Source organism: Ambystoma mexicanum, chromosome 5q, assembly GCF_040938575.1.
Source record: "Ambystoma mexicanum isolate Mex_15411 chromosome 5q, UKY_AmexF1_1, whole genome shotgun sequence".
Classification (NCBI taxonomy): domain Eukaryota; kingdom Metazoa; phylum Chordata; class Amphibia; order Caudata; family Ambystomatidae; genus Ambystoma; species Ambystoma mexicanum.
In genome coordinates, this window is record NC_090933.1 from 60,482,784 (window position 1) to 60,506,623 (window position 23,840).

At 47.6% G+C, this 23,840-nt stretch overlaps 1 protein-coding gene and 1 long non-coding RNA gene across 4 annotated transcripts in view; one reads left to right on the top strand and one right to left on the bottom strand.

Annotated features, from left to right (window-relative positions):
* Positions 1-22,122, bottom strand: part of C5QH18orf21 (chromosome 5q C18orf21 homolog) — a 224,792-nt gene extending 202,670 nt beyond the window's left edge. The window contains exon 1 of the mRNA XM_069620530.1: positions 21,964-22,122. Coding sequence (XP_069476631.1) covers positions 21,964-22,049 — 86 coding nt within the window. The 5' untranslated portion in view covers positions 22,050-22,122. The remainder of the gene's footprint in view (positions 1-21,963) is intronic.
* The window catches only part of LOC138497207 (uncharacterized), a 795,999-nt gene that overhangs the window by 475,127 nt on the left and 297,032 nt on the right, over positions 1-23,840 (top strand). The window lies entirely within an intron of this gene.

The following is a 23,840-nucleotide window of genomic DNA, read 5'->3' on the forward strand; positions in this document are numbered from 1 at the left end:
TGGCCTCTGAGGGAGCTCGTCCTTACTTGCATGAGATAAAGGAAAGAAGGACAAAAGAATCTAAAAGGAATCGAAAGAAGAAGGTATTGGAGATCTTAAAAGAAGAATCAGGTGAGGAGAGGGAACGGGGTGGTACCACAGACTTTGCCAGAGGGCTTCCCTTTGGGCCCGACCCTCTGCAGCCAAGGATGCACGCAGATCCTTCAGGTCGCCCATCGGCTCCTGTTGCTGGCCAGCATGTTCAGCCTGTCTGAGCGGCATGTGGACCGCAATACCTGCTGCTGGTGCTCCACCTGTCTAGTCAGGGGGATCATGAAATTGGCCACCCTATCTATGCACTGAGCCAACATTTCCTGTGAAGCAGCCTGTTGTTGTGCAGCAGCATACATGAACTGCTCCCACACAGTAAAGCCAGTTGATGCATGGCCACCGCGTTGGCGGACCCCACGCCCACCCTGGCCAAGGGAACCTGGCCCTTCATGTGATGGTGCTGCCTGTGGCTGCAGGACTGCATCCCTCCCCTGATCAGCTGTCCCAGGCCCAGGAGTCAAGACTGTGGCCCGAAGCCCTGCAGCCGTAACCACCACAGACGGACACGCCAACACAGACTGGCCCTGTGAGGGGTTTCCCCCCCCCTTCAGATGCTTGGGATGCAATAGGATCCACACTGTTGAGACTCTGCAACACTTATTATTGGAATGTTCAGCCCTCTCGAGTTTAAGAAGTATTCATTTCGTCAACTAGCTCTCGTATTTTGCACAATTGGACCCTAGTAATAGATGGGTGGCTCTAGCGGCAACAGAATGTACAGACATAAGGGTTGCTACCATTAACTTTTTAAAAGCCTTGAATATGGAATGATAATGTTACTTGAAGATGTCTGTCTGTAAATGTATATTAATGTTTGTTACATTGTTTATACTTTTTGAAAATTTGGATTTTTTATGTATAAATTGAAAAAGTTGTAATTTCAACTATATTCAATAAAAAAAATAAAAAAAAAAAAGTAGGATCCACACTCCAAGCACTCAAACTCACCTGCGACATCACAGAGGCAGCCATGTCCGTTTCCCCACCGGAGCCATAGGCATCTTCAGAGGCTGACTCAGACCGAGTCACGTCCAGGATGGCTTGCAAAACCAGTGGATTATCATGGGCTACCACCCCATGTCCTCCACTGGTGGTTGGTTGTGGCTCACTATCCTGTACCTCCTCCACCTCCTCTGTCTCCAGTGCCTCATCACCTGCACATAGACAGAAAAACACATGATTAGTCATGGAAACAGCGTAGACCATACACATAGCCACCACAATGTCGACATGCAAGACATCAACCTGCCCTGTCACAATCTCACACACGTACGCAGTGTCAATGCAAGATATGGACAGCATGAAAGAAGACATGGACATGTGTGGGAAAGGCAAAAACATATTTGGTGCATGGTGCCCAGCACCTGCTCCAACGATGGAGCAACTGAATGGCATAGTCCTTACACCAACATCCATGATGTAAACACACATCTCACGTACCATAGCCTTGCCTTGATCTGCTAAATGCAACAGATGTCAAATGCATACCACTGTTACAGAGCCATGAATGAGGGATGTGACATGACATGTAACACAAAACCTCCATACACACAAGTCCCACAGGGTGGCAAGATGCAAGGCTGCAGTGAAATGGTGAATGTGGACACACACGTCCCATGAGTCCATGTTACATCGACACCAGTCAAGTAAAAATGCACGTTGGAGGTGATCCCAGTGGATGTAAGTGGGAGTGGCCCGTGCACCACAGGTGAACATCACACGAATCAAACACAACACACTGCCAACCCATGGGAATGTAGCAGCAAGGTGGAAGTGCATACAGCATGTGTCAATAGCGTGAAGAGAGATGTAGGTGTAGATCCAAACTCCCTGAGTGTGGTGTATGGCGTGGATGCAGTGTACGTGTAAAACTGTCGGCTCAGAGGCCTGTGCCTGAGGACAGAGTTTGGCCAGGTGACTAGCGCATTCCATAATTTATCGTGGAAGTCAGCAGGGTTGAGGAGTAGTGAAAGCACAACACATGTCCAATCACCATAAGAGGGACATGACCTGCAGTCCAAATCAGCCACGGATGTCACGCTTTGGAAAAAGATGTGAGTCCTAGATTCTCCCCCTCATCCTCACCTGTATCTTCTTCTGATAAACTTGAAGGTTTTCTCCCTTTTTTTCTCTGGATTAATGTTTTTTCGGAAATCAGAGGAAGAGGCAGATCCTGAACGGGAACTGAAACCAAAAGTAAACAGAAGAGGAGAAACCGTGGGTAACGGGAAGCGGTGAGCACAGACGGACAAACTCTGCGGAGGGAAAAGCAGAGCTGAACAGACAAAACAGGTAGGCAGAAGTAGAATAGCAGGACTAAGGGCAAGAAAATACAGAGCTACGACGAAACACCAAGCGTGTAGACCCAGGGACAAGCGAAGGTTTGCAACGCGCAGTTGCAAGGGGGGGTGTGGCTTAAGAGCCAAAGCTTCCGTAACGAAAAGAAACTGGACCAGCAGACCATGAGGTGGAAAAACACCATGCGACAATCAATGGCGTCTCAGTTTCCATGCCCCCCATAGACAACAGGAAGGGAGGTGTGTGACAACGGAGCCCATACCAGAGGGAGGCCACTGCCAAAGAGAGACCCTCACAACCAACTGATTGCAATGTGAGAAGTGATTGACCCCGAGTGAACAGTGAAGGCATGATCACAGTCCATGATAGGTAAGCCAATGTGGAAGATCGATTCGAAGTAACTGTGCCTACAGCTCCCAAATGTCCTTGTGGACATTGCACCGTGAAGGAAATCAATAGCCTATCCTCTGTGACCCAATGCCAATATCACAGTCCTATGGAGATGCAACACCTGCCCCCAAGACAAAAGAACAACCCACACAGTGCAGCTCAGGATGATTTGCCGAGCACAGCGAGTAGGAGCACATATATATTGCTAGAGGACTTTGCAGTACCACACCACATGTAGGACCAGTGGACCGCCGTGGGGAGGTGGGGAAAGGGAAGCCACCCCAGCAGAAGTTCGGCTGGCAGGGTAAACAATCCGAGACGTCAGAGATGAGCAGAGAGAGGGACAATGTTGAGTGGCATATGGTCACAGCCCATCAGACATCATAGGTTTGATCAGGAAGAGGGCCAAGAGGTCCCAGACAGAGGTTGTAACTGGAGGATTGAGAATGTGTGCAGATGTCCCTTGTCAGGGAGTGCAGCACATTGTGCATGTGTAGGCTGCAGGACAACAAGTACATGTCAGACCACCATGACATGGTACACCCATGGTAGTCATGTGGATGCATGCAGAACTGCCAGACAATCAACACACGGCCATGACGCAACATACACATGTCCTCGACACACACCCATCCCCACTCACCAGACATTGCCTCATAATTTGAAAGGTCCCCCATGCCCTGGATCAGCTCTGCATCAATCATCTGATTAGCGATGTCCTCATGTGGAGTGAGTACTTCTTCCTTTCGCTGCTGGTCCACCTCCAGTCACCAGAGTGGAGGAGTAGTTGCAGTACCACACCACATGTAGGACCAGTGGACCGCCGTGGGGAGGTGGGGAAAGGGAAGCCACCCCAGCAGAAGTTCGGCTGGCAGGGTAAACAATCCGAGACGTCAGAGATGAGCAGAGAGAGGGACAATGTTGAGTGGCATATGGTCACAGCCCATCAGACATCATAGGTTTGATCAGGAAGAGGGCCAAGAGGTCCCAGACAGAGGTTGTAACTGGAGGATTGAGAATGTGTGCAGATGTCCCTTGTCAGGGAGTGCAGCACATTGTGCATGTGTAGGCTGCAGGACAACAAGTACATGTCAGACCACCATGACATGGTACACCCATGGTAGTCATGTGGATGCATGCAGAACTGCCAGACAATCAACACACGGCCATGACGCAACATACACATGTCCTCGACACACACCCATACCCACTCACCAGACATTGCCTCATAATTTGAAAGGTCCCCCATGCCCTGGATCAGCTCTGCATCAATCATCTGATTAGCGATGTCCTCATGTGGAGTGAGTACTTCTTCCTTCCGCTGCTGGTCCACCTCCAGTCACCAGAGTGGAGGAGTAGTTGGCACCCATCTTATCTTTGGCTCGGCGCCGGAGGCGATTCCAGCGCTTCATTGCCTCAGAAGCTGTACACCTCTCAATGCCCAGGGCGCTGATGCGATCGGCGACACACTGCCAGTGGGCCATACGCTGGGGGTGCCTATGAGTGCTACCTGCCCGCACAAGCATGTCAGCCTTGTGTTTCCACAAGTAGTCCAAGAGGATCTGGATCTCCGCATCACTGAAGCTCCTCTTCCTCACCGTATGAGTCCCCTGTGATGTGCTTCGGGACCCTGCCCATTTGCCTACTGCCCGTTTACCCTTCCTGCAGGGTTGTCCCTGTGTGGCTGGGACCACTTGGGTCAGTAGGGGCTGGAGCACTGGTGACCGGGGCTGAGGCATCTGCCACTGATGCTTTGAGTGGAGGTGGCCCTGCAGGCATGTGTGCCTGTGTGCTGGTGGCAGGTCCCTGCAGCACACGCCTCTTGGCCTTGGTGTCATGGACATGTGCCCCTTGGTCTGCCTGGGCTGGGGCCGCGACCACAACAGGCATGGCAGGAGGACCCTGAGCCTGGGTGGCCTGGGTGGCCGCTGCAGCTACCGGACCCCTGGCTGGACATGCCAGCAGATGGAATTGCTGGCCCTGTTGGCAGGTCGCTGCACCACACGCCTCTTGACCTTTGGGACATGGACATGTGCCGCTTGGTCTCCCTGGGCCGGGACCACTACAGGCATGGCAAGAGGATCCTGAACCTGGGTGGTCAGCGCTGCAGCTGCCCCTGCAGCTACCGGACCCTGTTGAGAGGGGGCATGTCCCTCGCTGCATGGACCTGGGAACCTCGGATCCCTCTGCAACCTCTGCCAGCTCCAGCACCTCGGCCCCCCTGGCTACTTTTGCCAGCTCCAGCACCTCGGCCCCCTCAGCCACCTTTGCCTCCCTTCCCGCCTTTTCCCCTCCCAGTCATGGCACAGACGGCATAGTGCATTGGGGGGTGCAGCAGACAATTGACCTGGGCAATTGGAGGGAGCGGGCAGGGTACGCGATGTTAAACGTGCATGCGTGCCCCAGCAAGGCTCAGTGTGACCCCTGGTGGAAAATGGACGGGTCACACAACGCTCAGGCACCCCAAAAACAAAAATCAATGTGTAAGTGACCCCTTGGAAGCCCACGTGTGATGAAAAAATGTCCCACAGTATGCTGTGGCACGCAGCAACACAACAAAAAATGCATACGCAAGGAACACATGGGCTACTATGCGCCCAAAAATGGGGTACGCAACAAACAGGGGCAACCACAGAAGAAAAAATGCGTGCGCGACTCACCGTCTGCCTCGTAGAAAGAAAAAAATAATAAATAAAAAACCACATGCGCGTGTGCGCGCATAAGCAACTCCCCCGCCAAAACAAGAAGTATGCACAGTAGTGAACTATTCGCGTGCAAACCCATAAAGAAGTAAAGTTCACGCATCCGTCCCCACGAAAAGTGGGCCTGCTGCCCATGTGCCCTGCATTTTGGTGCCTGCTCTGAAGCCATTGCCAGTGATCCTGTTGTTGTGACCATCTCTGCTGATCCTGAAGACACCCGACTGCCATACCACCGCTCCACAGGCCAGCTCCAGGACCACCTTGCCCACCCATACCTGTCTCGGGGGATGCCATGTCCGTCCTAACACCATCTGAGGCAAGTGGTAACACCCTGACAGAGAGGCAGAGGGCTGTCAGCTTCTCCTCCACAGAAGTTGGTATCCTGGTGGAGCAAGTTCTGGGGCATCATGATGCCCTCTTCCCTGGACCATCGCGAGTCGACAAGGAAGGACGGAGGAAGATCTGGGCGGACGTCGTGGGTGCCATCAACGCAGAGGGGGTGGCACCCCGCGACTACCAACATGTCCATAAGTGCTGGGAGGACTTCAAGTTCAGGACCCACAACAAGGCCCGGCGCCGGTTGACCACCGACGAGATGAGGGTCCTGGAGTGCTTCTACCCAGCGCTGTACCCCAGGTCTTGAAGTTGATGCTCCGTCTGAAGTCGACTGGTAAGTGTTCATGTGTTCTTGTCCACCACAGTGCATGTGCATGTTGACGTTTGGCTGGAGTGTGCACCTTGGCCTTATGTCTGGCATGCCTCCTGTACAGATGTCTGTGTGCATGTCCCCGACAGCGCTGCATGAGAGTCCATTCAAGCGTGCCACATGAAGGGTGTCTGTGTTTCAATGTATGATGCGCACCGGCATGCAACAATGCGCACATGTTTGCATACCGGTGTCTGGACTGGAGCATGTAAGAGGTGTGACACATGGGTGCTTATGTCACCATCATGGACATGCATGTTGTACATGTGCGTGTGTCTGAGGAGTAAGTGTGTGACTGGCCAACCCCATGGACGCATGACACATGAGCATCTCAATGCGTGATTGACTCATGCAGCCCAGTTGTCCCCAAGTGCACTGTGACGGGAGGTCTACTTGGCCTGTTGCATGACTGTCAGGTGATGTTTGTGTATGTGATGTGCATGTATCATGATGCATGTGAGGTTCAGCCCCTCTTCTGATGTGCTTGCAGTGCCTTGTACATGGATGTGAATGTTTGTTGCACATGGCATGCATGTTTGTGCATGTGTGTTGCTTGCACTGACCTGTGTGTTGGGGAGGGTGATGGTTGTGACGTTTGTCAGTGCCACTCATGTGCATTTGCTTTGTGTCAAGCAGACATTTGTTCCGTACACTGTTGTTTGTGTTCAATGTCTCCCTATACACAGCGACGACGGAGGAAGAGGAGTTGGCGCTGTGGAGCACCGCAGCCACGATGCCTCCACCAGGCACTGACGCAAGGCCCAGTCGTCCTACCAGGTTATGTCATCTCCCGGGAGCATGCAGGATGGTGCCGCATCAGAGTCATCGGCCGCAGCTGCTGAGGGGAGGCCCAACAGGATGAAGTTGGTTGTAAGAAGTTGGTTGGAAGCTCCTCGGCAGTGGGAGGGACAGGTGAGACCAAACAGGGGCAATCCGATGCGGAAGACAGTGGGGAGTCATCCGGGTTGGAGGTGGTGGAGAAGGAGGAGGAGGAGGAGAAGGAGGAGGTCACATCAGCCCAGCACACAGGGCCCAGCAGGGGTGATGAGGTATGTGTTCCTGGTTCAGTCCAGGGTCAGGGGCCGGAGGCAGTGCAGGTCACAGTGGAGGGGCCTGTGACTGCTCCTGTCCCTGGAACTGCAACAGTATTGCAAGGTGTACAAGCAGCATTCGTGATGATGTGCAGGCTTCCAATCGGGTGCTTGCACATCATCACGCTGAGGTCCGTCGCCTCATCAACTGGCTAGCACAGTTCAAGGTCACAAATGTGCTACATGTGCTGGCCACTGCTGCGACCCCCTCCTCCTCTTCTTCCTCTGTGCGCCAGTCGTCCTCCCTGCCGTCTTCCGGCCCAGATACCACCAGCGCCCCCCGTGTACCTGTCCCAATACCGGTGGCCAGTCTGGTGGAGACCACATCCCTGCCACAGTCGGGAGTCGAAGGAGAATCATCAGAGGTGGTCACCGCAGCAACAGGCACGATGGCAATGGAGGAAGTGCAGGCACCAAGCAGCAGAGAATGTGCACGACAGCCCCGGGGTGGTCATCATCCCGGAGTCGCAGGCACCAGGCTTTTTGGCAGCAGCAGGCTTGACGTAGGAGGCGACAGACTCAGGCCCTCAATATCAGAGGGGCAGGTATCGGCCATCGTGCCGGAGGGAAACGTGGACCTTAACACAAGGATGTCTTCTGTGTTGGAGCGAATAGGCCAGCAGATCGGAGAAGAGCGGCAGCGGGCACAGGGGGCACGACTCACCATCGCCAGGGGGGAGAACGCCCTGCGTCGGGCAGAGAGGCGGGCTGAGTTCCTCGGGAGTCTTGCAGGGAGTTCGAGAGCAGCACAATGGAGTCCCTGCGGGCCCTCGAGGGGAGAGCATAGGCTCCAGATCCTTGTCCTTGGAATAAGTAGACTTTGCCTTATGACATCATACCCAAACTGCTTTGTGTTAAAGGAAATGGAGGAGACAGGAAGGAAGAGAGATAGAGAGAAAACAAGATGGTGGAATCTTCCTCCAGCTGGTCTGAGCACTCCTCGTCTACACTAACTCCGTCCCCTTCTTGTGTCGATGGAATCAAAGGCCCCGTTGATACACAGCACCCAGGTATGAGACTATTCCTTTTGATGCCTGTTTCTCTGGCCAGGCTCAGTTGGGGGCTGGCTCACTGATGAGAGGTATTACTCGACCTCACAAAGGATTAAAAGGAGAGGTATAGGGCAGGGGATTGGATGGCTGTCACTTGGCAATGCCAGGCTGTTTGACCATAATACATATAACTCTTCCACGGCGGAGTTGGGCTCACAGTGCTGACACATGTATTCTATCAAATTGATTTAGCTTAAAGTTTACAACTGCCACCAGAATAGTAACTCTTATAGTTGTGTGGTTTTGGGAACAGGAGTGCATATCTGAAATTCAGCCCCTGAGCCGCTAAAACCTGGCTGTCACTGAAGCTGTATAAACAAAATAATCGGGATGGGGAGATCCAAAACAACGACACAGAAGTGCTAAGTGTGTGGGTTTATTATGTCTTCACACGGGACGTGGTAGATAACTTCACAATTTAATGTACATTACTTCCGATAAGCACGAAAGTTTAGTTGAAAAAGACGGACAGGGTTGGTTTATGCAGTAGTGACACAGATGGGTGTAGGCCTCTGAAGTATAGAGGTCGGCACTACACTGGGATACATGTTGCCTCATAAATCGAGGGGGTATAGGAACCCGCAGTTACACAAAACAAAAAGTGCACACAACAATCTTTGAATTTTAACGGGTGCAAGTAATGATACAGTTGTGATGGGAAGTTCGACACAGGGAGTGACACAAGGTGTGTTTCGGCCAAAGAAAGTGGCTTGGTAGTAGCCGTCTTAGTGCTGGCCTTCGTCAGGAAAAGGGGGCACCAGTGGTGGTGCTGTCCGTGCTGTCTGCCGTGCAGGGAATCAGGTGGGTGCTGTCAGGGAAACCGCGAAAAGTGCGGAACGTCCGGTGCTGGGATTAGCACTTGGTGAAAGGCTTTAGTTTCCTAGGGGCTGGACGTAGACTGCTCCCGGCAGCGCACCTACCAGACAACAACTTGGGTCCAATTACGCCCAACTCCGGCCTCGTGAGTCTTTGTACCACGCCAGCCCCTAGGAAACTAAAGCCTTTCACCAAGTGCTAATCCCAGCACCGGACGTTCCGCACTTTTCGCGGTTTCCCTGACAGCACCCACCTGATTCCCTGCACGGCAGACAGCACGGACAGCACCACCACTGGTGCCCCCTTTTCCTGACGAAGGCCAGCACTAAGACGGCTACTACCAAGCCACTTTCTTTGGCCGAAACACACCTTGTGTCACTCCCTGTGTCGAACTTCCCATCACAACTGTATCATTACTTGCACCCGTTAAAATTCAAAGATTGTTGTGTGCACTTTTTGTTTTGTGTAACTGCGGGTTCCTATACCCCCTCGATTTATGAGGCAACATGTATCCCAGTGTAGTGCCGACCTCTATACTTCAGAGGCCTACACCCATCTGTGTCACTACTGCATAAACCAACCCTGTCCGTCTTTTTCAACTAAACTTTCGTGCTTATCGGAAGTAATGTACATTAAATTGTGAAGTTATCTACCACGTCCCGTGTGAAGACATAATAAACCCACACACTTAGCACTTCTGTGTCGTTGTTTTGGATCTCCCCATCCCAATTATTTTGTTTATACTACGCATACCCACCTGGGTAAATCGGGACCTAGCCAGGTGCCCTAAGATTGAAATAGAAATGTCACTGAAGCTGTCCAGATCAACCTTTTACCCCAGAACCTGCTCTGTGTCACAGGAGAGAAGACACTGAAGATCAGGGTACTGATCCATCAGGGCACAAGGGTTCACTACGCTTTTGTCATGGGCTTAGGAAAGGGGGATCTGATTGGCAGGTCACCCTTTCTGAGATAGAATTACCCACATCATTTTATTAATGAACACAATTATTTTAAAACAGGTCTTTGACACCCTTGCCAGATGACAATTTCCCCACACTCAAGCCCCAGACTGGCCAGACACAACACAAATGCTGCCTCCACACGCTGGGCAAGAGTGTCCAATATCTGCTCCACCCTTAGTGTCAGCGACATAGAGCTAAAAAGACCTAGCAGGACACCAGCCCTGCCCAGTACACGTCAAACAGCAGCATCAGTATACCGATGACGAGTGACCCCTGACATCCACCCTGGTGTCCATGTCGTATCTTACCTCCCTCCAGGCATTGCGCGACTCCCCGTGCCAGGATTGCACAGTAACCAATTCACTGTACAGTACCTGCATTCTGTAAAATAAACCTTTCCTTAACCGAGCCCCCTCACCATATGGGGGGTTCAGGAGTACTACAGATAATATTCACAATTGGCCCCAAAATTGCTTTTCAAAACTAAGCAATAAGAGGTTGCAGATACCTGTCTGCAGTACAGGAACATGTTAACTATGGGTGATGGGAAGGGTTATGTTACATCCCCTGGGTGGGAGGAGCAGGTCTTCTGTCATGAGAGGTTGTGCCTCAAAAATAAGTATTGAACAAGTAGGTAATGACTAACTGTTACGGCATATTTGTATGTCTTTCTGGACAGAAACACCTTTTACCCTGTATCTCAACACATCCAATTAATGCCAAAAGAAATGCATTTACATCATGTGTATATGGTGGAAAAAGCCCACATGAACATTAATCACAATCATGAAACAAGCCAATGAAATAGCTCACAATCCATAACAGTTATCTTCAAAACAACATTTAAAAGTCTGTTTGAGAAAAGAAAACACAAACCCTTAAATGCAGCATTCAGCAAATCACTCCACAACTTAAATAGTTTCCTTCCCTGAAATGCCACCCAGCCCGAGCTGTATGGGCCACGCAGCCCAAGCCAGGCGATGAGGCTATGATGGCCCACTCCAGGATCAGTCGGGGAGGGACCCGAAGAAAAGAAAAAGGCCTCTTGTGCCACATAGGCCAGGCAAGGTGCATAAGGTGAAGAGCGAAGGAGGCGGAAGTTCACCCCACTCTCGGCAGATGGGGCAGGGTAAGGACTGGGAATGGGGTTGTTGGTTTGGTGTGCTGTGGCAGGAGCAATGATGTACGGGCTACCAAGCTTTGGCGTTGTCAGGCAGTAGGAGCAGTCTTCTGCCGGGGGAACCATTTCCCATCAAGGCTGGCGGCGGCCACATGACAGGATTCATGAGAGAGACTGCCAGGTCAGCTTCTTAAGCTCCACCTGAACCTGTGCTGCTTGCTGGTGAATGGGGATGTATACAGGCACGGGCTGAGGGCTGGACCAGCTGAGGACCCAGGTTTGGGGAAGCGGGATGCAAGGAGAGTAGGAGGAGAGAGGGTGAAGTGGGTGCCTGCTGGAAAGGGCTTGCCCCTTTCCTTGGTCTGGCTACGCACATCGGCTGGTGTTTCTGCAATTCGCACCCCATACGCAGTACCATGTTGCTGGGTTCTGCTCCTCCATAGTGACCACGGGAGTTCCGCAGGGTGTGGCCTTTTTCAACACACTATCAAGCTCACCTGAGGGTACTGCGGACGGTCCCTCGGGTCAAAGATAAAGTAACTGTTGGTACTCTGCAGTAGAATATGTATTTGGGACATCCCCTGCTGTGGGAGAGGTGCATTGGCAATCAGCGTTGTCAAGTGGAAATAAGGCACTTGCCAAGTACGGAATGGTTAAGAGACATGTTTGGGGAGGAGAGTGTCCAGTGGACAATTGATTAGGCATTTTCCAGTTACCGCAAAACTCATTTCACACTTCCATGTTGTTTTCAGTGCCATGTTTACTTGTATTGCCTGCTTCAGTGTTCAAGTGGCCCATTGCATGTGCTTATGTTTGTTCTATTGCCTGGCAACCATCTGCTTCTAGTCGTGCAATGAATGTGCGAGTATGTTAGAGGACAGGCGAGTTTAGGTTTTCAGAATAGGAGCTCTTGAGCAATGAAGGGCATTCTGTTCTCACATCAGGCAGAAGGTACAAGAGATATCTGGTCATCTACTGCTGAAGGTGCTTAGGTTAGATGCATTTTACTTGGTTACAAATGCTATGTGTTTCCCTTACTCCCCCTTCCCATCTGTTTATGTTTCCTAACCCTCTTCCTTTTGTTCTTAACTTCCCCTACCTAACCACAATCTCTCCCTAATTCTCTTCCCCCCCCGCTGGCTGCCACGTTGTGACCCGTTACCTATAACCAGAAACCCGTGCCAACCTTTGGTGTAGGGCCGACTTCCATTCGGCTTCCGTGGTCAGGGTTAAGTTGTGTTTGTTCTTCAGCGTACCTGGCAGGCAGTGAAGAAAATATCAGACCGCTCAAGCGTTACGGGTGAAGGGAAGTCCCGGACCACACCACAGAGTGCCCCAGATGAAGAAAAGCAAAGTTACAGGCTGCAAAGTTCTGGCAGTTTGGATGAAGCAGAGTGGACCGCCCCCTGCACCGCTCCAACATAATGACGAGGTGGAGCAGGCCTGCGAGACCTCACATTGCACCGCAAGCAACAGCGATTGACCAAAGCATCTCCACAGCAACTAAGACACCACCCAAAGAATGATAGTACCGCAGGGTGGACAGAGCCACCTCAGAAGAGCAGCCTGAGGGGCAGCAGCCACCAGAGTTATAAGGGGGCAGACCCACCACAACCACCAAAGAACAGGTACTGAGTAGGGGTGGCTGACTGCAGCAGTCACCCCTATGTATTATAATATGTTTTTATATATTGTTTATATTTTTATAGTTATGTAGGGGACTGCATATCAGGTTAAGCATATAGGGTGGAGGTAGGAGAAAAGGTAGTATGGGTAACCTGGTGTGCCACTGGAGCTATCTACTGGCCCCCCTCTACAGTGGGTGGCACCAGGTACAGGTCAGGGGTCTGTTCCATCAGGTTCATTCTATGGGTCCTTCTCTGATCCCACTAAGGGAGGGTGACCTGGCGGGGCAGATCCCTTTAGTAAGAACTCACGCCAGGGAGCATAGAAGGTTATTAGTGTTTGAAGGGAAGTGTTGGGAATGTTTTGCAGACTGCAACAGACAATGCACTCCTTCAGAACCAAGAATCAGGTGAGCTACCCTTGTGTAACTCTAGTACATATGCCCAAGAGCTCTGGCAGAGACCTAAAGAACTCCAAGCTAGACCTACACAAAATGGTTAAACCAGATACCAAGTGTACGTTACATTGATTGTGCAGGTGGTCTGCTCCCGATCATTCACACATTGCCACCAGTGTTGCCAAGTCTGCTTATTCTAAGAGACTTCGGGCTTGTTTTTGCCCAAAGTCACTGTGACCAATTGTCTTCTGCCCTGTAGTAGTTCAAGGATGAGCAGAAGCTAAGGCGTCTACTCAGCCCTCATACTTCTACAAACCAAGAGCCAACACAATCATAAACGTAACACAGGCACAGTTAACAGATACACGTCATTCGCCTTTTGTGGCAATGTGGGCTGAGGGAAGGCTATACTCTCAAGGAGGGGCATGAATGTGGTTCAGTACCAACCCAAACAGTGAAATAGAACAGTCCAAAGTAAAGAAATGTCTAATCAAGGTTCTATAAAATAAACTTTAAACACACCATGTACAATAATAACTAACTAGAAACTAACTAGAAAAACGCTACAAAACCCCACCCCTGAGGAAAGAACACATAAGAATCAGATAGCAAGATGCAGCACTCTGAATAATGAATCATGGGTGTAAGGAAAACCAAAATGTTGTTTAAAAAAAATTGTAAAAAATGTTTCTATAATTAAAAAGTTGTTCTTGGGTGCAAAATAGATTAAAGTGAACTGACCAGTCTCTAAGGCCCAAAAAAGGACAGAACGGGCAGTTAGCAGTCAATAGTACATTTCTGCATTTTATGGTGGGCAGCAGTGCCTTATCAGACTTTTGGAGGTGTGTAAGCAATTCAAAGATCCAGAGCATGCAAGAGGCAGCATCAGAGGGTCCTGGTGGTTCAAACGTGTCGAACATTTCTTGAAACAAAGGTCCAAGAAGTTCAATGGTAAAAAAGAAAACACCAGGCTCCCGGTCTAGGGGCTCATAGACAAACAGGATGGCACACAACTGCAGAGGTCCTTCAACACGTGACATCCTGGGTACCACTGTGGCTAGCTGAGAGGCAAGTCTTGCTCCAGCAGCAGGTCACTTCTCAGGTTGCTCTGAGTCCCACTCAAGGGATTTAGGGGCAACTGTCGGACTCTGGAAACGAGTACTCTCCCAGGATGGTCCAAACGAAATCTTACTCAAGCGTTGCCGTCCAAAAGACGTTTCCAAGGAATTAAAAGGTAAAAGACCACAGATGATTGGACTAAAGTGAGCCTTCCTTAGTGGTCCAATCTCTGTTGTTGGAAGTAGTAGACGTTGCCTTTCTGACAGAACACCCAAAGGGCTTTCCTCTACAGAAAGTTGAGGGGAGGAAGGAGAAAGAGAAAGAGAAAGAGAAAGAGAAAGAGAAAGAGAGGGAGAGAGAGAGATATGGTGGAAGACTTCCTCCACGGTACAGAGCCCTGTCTACTCTAACTCAGCCACTGAAACTTTTCCGTGCCACTGGTAGAGCAGGCACTGCAGATCAGGATACTGATGCAGCAAGTCACAAGTACACAGCATGCTTTTGGCATGGAGTTTTTGAAAGTGGAATCTGATTAACAGATTACCCTTTCAGAGATGGAATTAGCCGCATCATTTTATTCATTAATAACATTTAAAAACAGGGCTTTCGCACCCTTGCTAGACAGCAATTCATCCCAGTCGCGTATCATATTTGTGGTCCGCTTATCAGTCTTAGTCTGCTTGTTTGAAAAAGTGTGTGTGTCTAATTGGGCTTGACAGAGCAGCTAAACATGTCACGGTCACATAGCATCCTAGAATGGGCTGCTGGCAGCCCGTTATCAACCTACAATAGCTCCTTTGTCGTGTTCATATTGCTACTCTTTTGCATAGGTTTAGGCATATGAATGATGGAACCTTTCCAACTAAAAGACCCCTCAGAGATTGTTACCCAACCAATAGGGGAATCCGTGCCAAATGCCCAAACATAAGCAAAAGCAAGAACGCTTTCTTTTAAAGTTAGTCATGACTAGAACTGACATTCAAAAAAAGGAATTCGTTTGTAGGTATAGGCAAATGTTCTCTTAACATCATGCACAACAGCCAGTTAAAAGTTTGTCACGAAGATAATCTTTATCCAAGTGACAATACTACTAACATTTAAACTACAGTCTGTAAAAATCCAGTATAGAAAAATATCTACTTCAGAACGCAAAAGAATGCACGCTTAAAAAAAATGACCTTGAACAAATCATAGTACAAGTTCACCTGTTAATTGGTTAACCCAGGCATCCTGCTTATTGAGATGTAGTTGCAAGAAATAAAAGTTACATTCTGCATAAATGCAAACTCTTCTTTGCGTGTATCAAAATAAAAACAAAATGAAAATGAGAGACAGTTGAAATGGTTTTACCTTGAAAAAGGGCATGGTACTTACCTGAAGCTTTATTTTGGGCTTTCTGATGCAAAATAGATAATGACCCCTCATTTCTATTCACTAACACTTACAAAGAAAAGTGCTCAAATGCCCAAGTGGGCACCCTGAAGGCTTTGTGTTGTTTAACCCGATTGTCTCACAGTCATCCTCGGATCACTTCTGAGGGAAGACCGGCACCACATTTTATTGCAGCACGGCAAATTCCCCCAGAGAAGAGCCTGAATACTACATTTTCGTTTGAAGGAAACACCAGACTTATCGCCCACATTGTGGAAATCCCAACCCTCTTTGATAGATTTGAAAACTGTAGTATAATAGCAAAAGGAGAGAGAAAACAATCGTGCAGCTATTTTTAGCGTACCTAGATTTGTTTTTTAAATAGCAATCTGCATTAGTAAAATGAATATTTAGGTATGGCTGAAATGACATTTCACTAAATTATATAGCATACATTTTCTGACCTAAAAAAGTTGAAAAGCAGAAGCTGATTCTGACAAAATTGGATCCAGTGACTGTGACGCTGTTCTGATTTTAACAAGATGTGCATTAACCCACTTGATCATTTTTCCAGATCGTTTAATTTCAGAAAATATTCGTTTGAAAAAGAAGCTGTAAACACATTCCTATAAGAACCGTTTTAAGCTTTGAAAGCCAGTGAATCCTTGGAATAGCTTTGTTTAGTCGAAACTCTACTGCAGAGCCCCATCTGAAAATTTGACATAAATCACTGTAGCTGGTACATTAGCCCACCCAGATAACATTCCAAAGAACTCCCCGAGAGAAAAGGTGAGAATGCTTCTTTAACCATTTTACAAAGAGCACACCAATTACAAAATGGGCTCTGGTCATTTAAGAAACGTTGCCATTATTGCCCAACCAAATTAGTTTCATACGAGCATGAAGGTTTAAGACCTGGTTTAGGCACATCTAGCATTAAAATGGCTCTTCCCAATCCTACCAACCTTTTATAGGCAAAGGCCAGACATACAATCCAGCCTCAGAAAATATTTTCCACCAGAAATGTATTTCTTTTTATCAGATTAAATAACAGGCTGAGTCTGAGCTGGGTTTACTGATTTACAAATGACTTGTTACAGTTCCTGCTAGCTTTAGATGCTGCCCTTTTATTAAATCTCCCCCTTATATCTTTTTTGTTGCACATGTTAAGCATTTCAGACAGCAATATTATACATTATCTTGCTCCCTTACACCATAATCGGACCACCCAGCTTTCAGTGATTTCAAAATCATTAAAAATACTGCAAAATCAGCAGTTTTACAAAAACACCTGCAAAATCAGCAGTCTTTGAAAACATACACACACAAATAGCAGTTTTAGCAAAAATGGCAATTTTTGACAAAAAAAGGGATCTGCCTTTCAAAAAAAATTAGCAGAAAAGCAGAGAGAGAGAGGGAGAGAGAGAGAGAGAGAGAGAGAGAAGTGGGCCAGAGAGGGAACGGTGGGCCAGAGAAGGAAAGGTGGAGCAGAAAGCGAGCAGTGGGCCAAAAAGCAGAGAGAGGGTGTAAGCCAAAAAGCAGAAAGAGGGAGAGGTGGTCCAGAAACGAAGGGAGTAGGGGCGAAGCTGTAGATTGGGAGAAAGGATAGGGGAAGAGCATGATAGACTGGGAAGTTGTGAGACAGAGAAGTAGTGAAAAAGAATGAAGGACTGTTGAAGGCAGTAGAAACTGGAGAGCGTATGGTGTTGAAAACATGATTGAGAGTATAGCAGGGATTAGGTAGTATTATTTTTGGCTTGGAAGTGTGCCAGAGCAAGTAAGTACATGACTGGCAGAGTGAGTGATTTGGGAGTCTAAGTTATGTTGCAGTATTGGTGCGTGCGAGGGGTGTTGACGAATCAGTGCTTGGGGATTGAGTAACATAGAAGGGAACTATTTGCACCATTACAAATGAGAACAGTCAATAATTTTTTTTTTAAGTTTGTTCAATAAACCATAAAATGAGAGCAAAACAAAACACTGCTCGGCTAAGCTGGGGTCATCTGGGACTATTAACTTGATAGCAGAAACTACTTAGAAAAAGGTGCAAATAATGACAATTTAGACCTTTTGCAGCATCACACACACTGCCTCTTTCTTGCAACCTTGTTCTCTAGCACCCTCCTATCAAAACATGTGACACAAGAATGCTGCAAGAAATACGAATTTGTGCCACATTTGCTTTTTAATCTCAAATGTTCAATTTAGAAGGTCTAAATAATGTTCAGTTTTCCCAATGGAAACGCAGATCTACAAACAACAGGCTTGAAGGTTAATGTGGGCCAGGGGGCCATGAACAGTGCATCTCTCACTTGAAATTGGTTAGCTAGATAGAGCTAAAAGAGGGTGCTCCATTCCAAAAAAAAAAGGCTTTCATTTAATGATAGAGCTGTGGTCCTATAGCATGTCTGACACCTGCCATCCAGCCCCAGCTCTTCATTGAACTGCAGTTTTCATTCTGGCACTGTGTTCAGCTTTTCCCAAATGTATGTACCGCAAAGCAAATGCAGATTGGCATTGGCTACAAGGCGAACACTGACTACCAGTTAGCTTCTTTCCCATCATTGCTTCCTTGCTGTACATGGTGCCTTTCACAGTGGTTATTTTCACCCAGTTGAGGGTACTTTGCGAGTGGCTCATCGTGTGCTGAGAGTTTCTCTGTAGTCTGGTATTTTGTTTTTCTTTTCATTCACCATTGCAGAACTGTAAGTGACCGAATACAATAAAGAAGACAAGCTTGAATGACCTAGTCACACCTGACACTGCAATAACTTACTGTGTCTGAAGTCTGCTGTGGGTTGGTTGTATTATTAATTAATATTGCTTGCTTTTTTCATGGTTGAAAACAGGCACCTGGCAAATTATTGGGCAAAGGTGTAAAATGTGCTGTTTTTTTAAAGCACTTTTTTTTGTTTTCACAAATGCATTTTGGACATCAAAATAAACAGCCCTCACATTGCCACTCTGCACAAGTTGGAATTTTGTACATGAAAGGGTAACTGAATGTCGAACTTGTCAACATGACCCGTTACTGCCGAGTAGGCAGTCCTTATCTCCCAAAGCAGTTGTAAATCACAAGTCCAAGGAGAACACAAACTCATATGCAATTAACAGTCTGGCAGGCTGACGCCCCTTAAACCCTCAAAGGCTGCTTCTACTGCTACACCACTGGTGTCCCCAAGACTGGCCCACCGGAGAGAGAACATCCAGATCTGTTGGCTGTAAACAGGACAAAGGTCTAAATATACGGTCGGTCTGGTCTAAATCCGGATGTGAAAACTCTAATGAATACCCTGAGACTCCGGGGTTAGGCAGATCTGCCTCACTGCAGTTTAAGTGCCACCAATGAGAAAGGACCAGAGAAGTGCGAATCACCAAGGAACAGTTGGGTGACAAACCAGAAAACCCAAGGATATACTTTTATAAAAGTACATACATACAAAGAAACGACACTAATCGGCAGAAAATGTAATTGTAATAAAAGCATGTATTTCCAACACACTATGCCTTTTACTCTCTATGTATGTCTCCTAGTAGCCACAATGTTTTATGTATGCACTTGTTTTTTTAGCTCATTTGGGTGGAAGTTGGCTTGCTTTGATGAGGTACTCAACTTATTTTTTCCTTCCGACCTGGCAACACTTAATTTCAAAGATACACTGAGCTCCTGCAATAAACGTGATTCACACAACGCTCATCTCTGAAAAAAGCGCACACGCTAGAAGTCTGTAAACTTATTTCGAGTTTTGGATTCTGTTATCGGCTGTACAGGTGCATTCAGCGAACAAAGATATGAAGTAATTCTCTTCGCTTCAATCTCTGATTGAAAAAACGAGCATTGTGATTTTTTTTTATCAACTTTATTTAATAATTATACAAAACATAATACAACTGAGTAACAACAGAATGGGAACAAGCAAAAGATTACTCCATATACATCAGTGCAACAAAATGCAAATTACTACTAAAGTAACAGCTATTCAAAACAAAATCCGAAAACATCCCCACCCTCCTATCTCTCATGGCAAGACGTGAGTGACAACACAAAACACACACACAAAAAAAAGACAAAACATACACCCCTACCAATCCCCAACCTCAATATCCACAAAATAAACCAAAGCCTACACCTCATCCAAATAAATCCCTGAATGACCCCCATCTCTCCTCGTACTCAGTTTCCCGATGTTGTCGAGCATTGTGATTTTGAGCAGAGTGCTCCTGCAATAAACGTGATTCAGACAACACCAAAAGCCCGCCGTTTTCTTATGTCTCATTCACAAGCATGTTATCCTAGGTAGATGGGCTTCCCTTAACATCCCTTTAAAGTAAACCATTTTCATTCTACTTAACAAAAATCAGAAAAAGGAAACTAGAGTGGCCATGTGTGTTATATAACACATAAAACTAAAGATGCACTTGTATCATGCCGGTGTTGCCAGGTCGGAAGGAAAAAAAATAAGCTGAATCCTGAATGCCCTTCCAAAACAAGCGGGCTCCCATCCAAATAAGCTGACAAAACAAGCGTGCACCTAAAACGTTGTAGAAAGGTCTCAAAAGTAAGAAACATAAAAGCAAAAACATACATAGGCAGACATAGTGGGCCTCATTACGACCCCGGCGCTAAACCATGGTGCTATTAGCACCATGGTCCATGCCGGGGTCTGCCATGGTGAATGGCGGAATTACTGCCCCATTCCAAGGTTGGCGGGGCGGTAATTCCCCATTCACCATGGGCCCTTCCCCATTCCCATTTTTGCCCCATAGGGCTCAATGGGAATGGGGAAGGCGCTAAGTACAGTGCCGCAAATTGCGGCACCGTACTTAGCACCAAGGTCCCTTTGCGGGTTGGATTTTAACGCCTGCAAAAAGCAGGCGTTAAAATCGCCAACCCGCAAAGGGACCTCGTAATCAGGCGTTAAGGGGTTAAATGCGCCGCCACCTTTTGTGGCACGGTTAACCCCAGGGTTGTAATGAGGCCCAGTGTGTTAAAACAGCAATATATTATTGAATGGAGAAGTCCCAGATTGTAAAATAATGCTGGCCTGAAATATATTTTCTTTTTACACTACTGTATTTTATTCACTTTGAGATTGGTTAATAAACGTGTGTAGCAACATAACTTGGCTAAAGAATGGTTATAAACATCTGGCTGGCTATGTTCAATACAGAACAATCCATTTTGCCGGTAGAGCAGGCAGTGTTTTGGTATAGAGCGTTCGCCATCTCCCGGTTGTGACTGGACAGGAACATGTGGCAAACAGCTGTTTCAAAAACTGGTAATCCTGGCTGCTGATCGCAAAGTATATGATCGCAAATTATATCTATGTTGAAATTGATCACTATAGACAGCTAAATGGGTGTCCACTACTGCTTGTTAAGAAACATCTATTGGTTTTACAGATGTGTGTTACTGATTGAGCTCAACATGGCTTTGGTCGTCCATTTGCAACATCTGCCAACTGTCGTGGGGACATGGACACCGACACTTGGTTCTACAGATTGTCAATTTCAGATGGAAGTGTGCATATTGTCAGGGTGAACAACAACATGAACTGAGCTAGAAGAATATTAAATACATTATAACATGGCCAACTGGAAGCTGAAAAGAAACAACGCCATCCAGAATAAATCTCTCTGAGAAGATGTTGTACATAGACTTCCATGACACTGAATCCTTCGATATCTAACCCAGTCTTCCAAAAACATATATATAGATAAAGAACTTTAGTGGATAATGCGGCAGCACTAAGGTTTTCACCAGGATAACATTGCTGTAGAGACATTTGCTAAACTAAAACAATCCCTTATTTACATGCAAGTGTGTCTGACAGCATGACAACTTTTAAAGTGAGGTTTCTTTTTGCATATGTTTAGGCATTTGGCATTGATGGGCCACCTAGTGGGCAGGTAACTACCCCATTAGTGCCAAACACCTAAGCATATGCAAAATACAGGGAGCACCCGGGAGCAAGACAAATTAAGGAACATTTGCACATCGTAAAGAGCTGAGCAGCCCAGGGCAGGACCCTCCGTGCGACGTGTAATGGGCTTAATTGCAATGTAAACAAGCCCAATTACACGCGCACAGACGCAAACGCCCTCCAAATATTATATGCGACTTTGGGCAGAAACAAGCCTAAAGTCGCTTATAATAAGCGGACATGGCAACACTCATTATGATCGCCGTCGCTTCTATGACGTCAGAACACGCGACAGGGAAAACAGTAAAACATGGTACGAAAAAAGCAAAGGTATAAGTGGCTGGCGATCTCCTTACTGTAAGTGGCGCGCCTCCCCTGGGCATCTTTCCCTCAACTCCTGGGCTCCAACTGCTAAGAACTGCAATACCCCATCCGTGGGCATTTTAGTAGGTGCAAAGCAGCAACACCGCGCAAGCGTAACTTGCAAGTGTAAAAGATTGGGGACAAATGCCCAATGGAAAGGGAAGAAAGTTGCAACATTTTGAACACGTTATCGCAGTGGGCGCCATCTTGTAACGGAGCTCCATTTATCCTGGACATAGAATGATGGGGACTGTACTGCAAACACTTTTAGTTCGCGATGGACTCTCATTTTACTGCATTGGTCCAATTGTGGCATGCAAGGATTTTGTATTACACAGTATGTTTGATGTAAATGAATAGTGTTAAAAAGTCATGTAAATTCACTAGAAAGCACTATAAAAAATTAAATTATGGTGGCACGGACAAAGGACAAAATAATCATCAAATTACGTCCTTTACTCCCTCTCCCGCCCCCCCATAATATACGCAGCATGATGATGCTTTTTACCTTCAAAAGCAAAATGTGGGTAACAGTTCTTCCTTGGCAATTTTAGGGAATTGTTTTTCTTTAAATGCACATTGGGTAGTATAGTTGGTTATAACTATAGAGAATTTTAAAGTCCCACTTAAAGGAATGGTTCGGTCAAAATGTTTTATTGCCCCTACGGGTCGGCCATGTGTTTTTAAACCTAAATCGCTCGATTTTAGAAAAATTTCCTATGGACCTTACCCAAGTTTTCGTCCATTAAACGCACGCGAAAACAGGCAGTAGGGCGCCGCCATTTTGTGATAATCCTATCACTTGCCGCATCGCCCTGGCTGACCTGCTTTTGCGGCGCTAAATCATATCCCCCACCCCTGAGCCTGACATTATCAAAACATTCATATTCCCCGCCTCTCTCCTTGATGTTTCTGTGCTGCGTAGGCAAACGCGCCCAGTCGTCTTCCACGCGACTTCACACAGAACCCGGAAACCAACACAGATCAGCTCACAACACAGCGCGCCACAATTCGGAATATGAAACTGTACTTTAAAATCAAACAGCAACACGGTAAATTTGGTAAAGTACATTTATTTGACATTTACAGGGTAATTCATAGAATTTCGCACAAAAGTGGCACACGCGGCTGGCGCACAGTGTCCCCGTGCGATACACTGCGCCAGTCGCGTGCGATAAAATCCATTTCATCGCACAGCGTATTCATGGATTTTAGCCTCCAAAACCAGCCGTGGTGCAGAGTGGCGCAGCGACCCTGCAGCAGTGCCAGTAACACCCCCAAGAACGCCGTCACGCAAGGAAAAGCCATGAAAATCCCCAATTCATCGCAAATGTCTGTGCTAACCCTGGAGCAGTTCACAGGGCTGCCAAACAGCAAACGCCAAGCGGGGAACGTGTATTTCAGGGGTGCGCGGGAAGTTTCACACGCAAATTCAGCAGGGTACGTGTATTTCAGGGGTGCGCGGGAAGTTTCACACGCGATTCCATCAGGGTACGTGTATTTCAGGGGTACGCGGGAAGTTCCACACGCAATTGTCCTGGGTACGTGTATTCCTGGGGTGTGCGGGAAGTTTCACATGCAAATTCAGCAGGGTACGTGTATTTCAGGGGTGCGCGGGAAGTTTCACACGCGATTCCATCAGGGCACGTGTATTTCAGGGGTGCGCGGGAAGTTCCACACGCGAATGTCCTGTGTACGTGTATTTCAGGACGCGCGGGAAGTTTCACACGCGAATTCAGCAGGGTACGTGTATTTCAGGGGTGCGCGGGAAGTTTCACAAGCGATTCCATCAGGGTACGTGTATTTCAGGGGTGCGCGGGAAGTTCCACATGCGATTGTCCTGGGTACGTGTATTCCTGGGGTGCGCAGG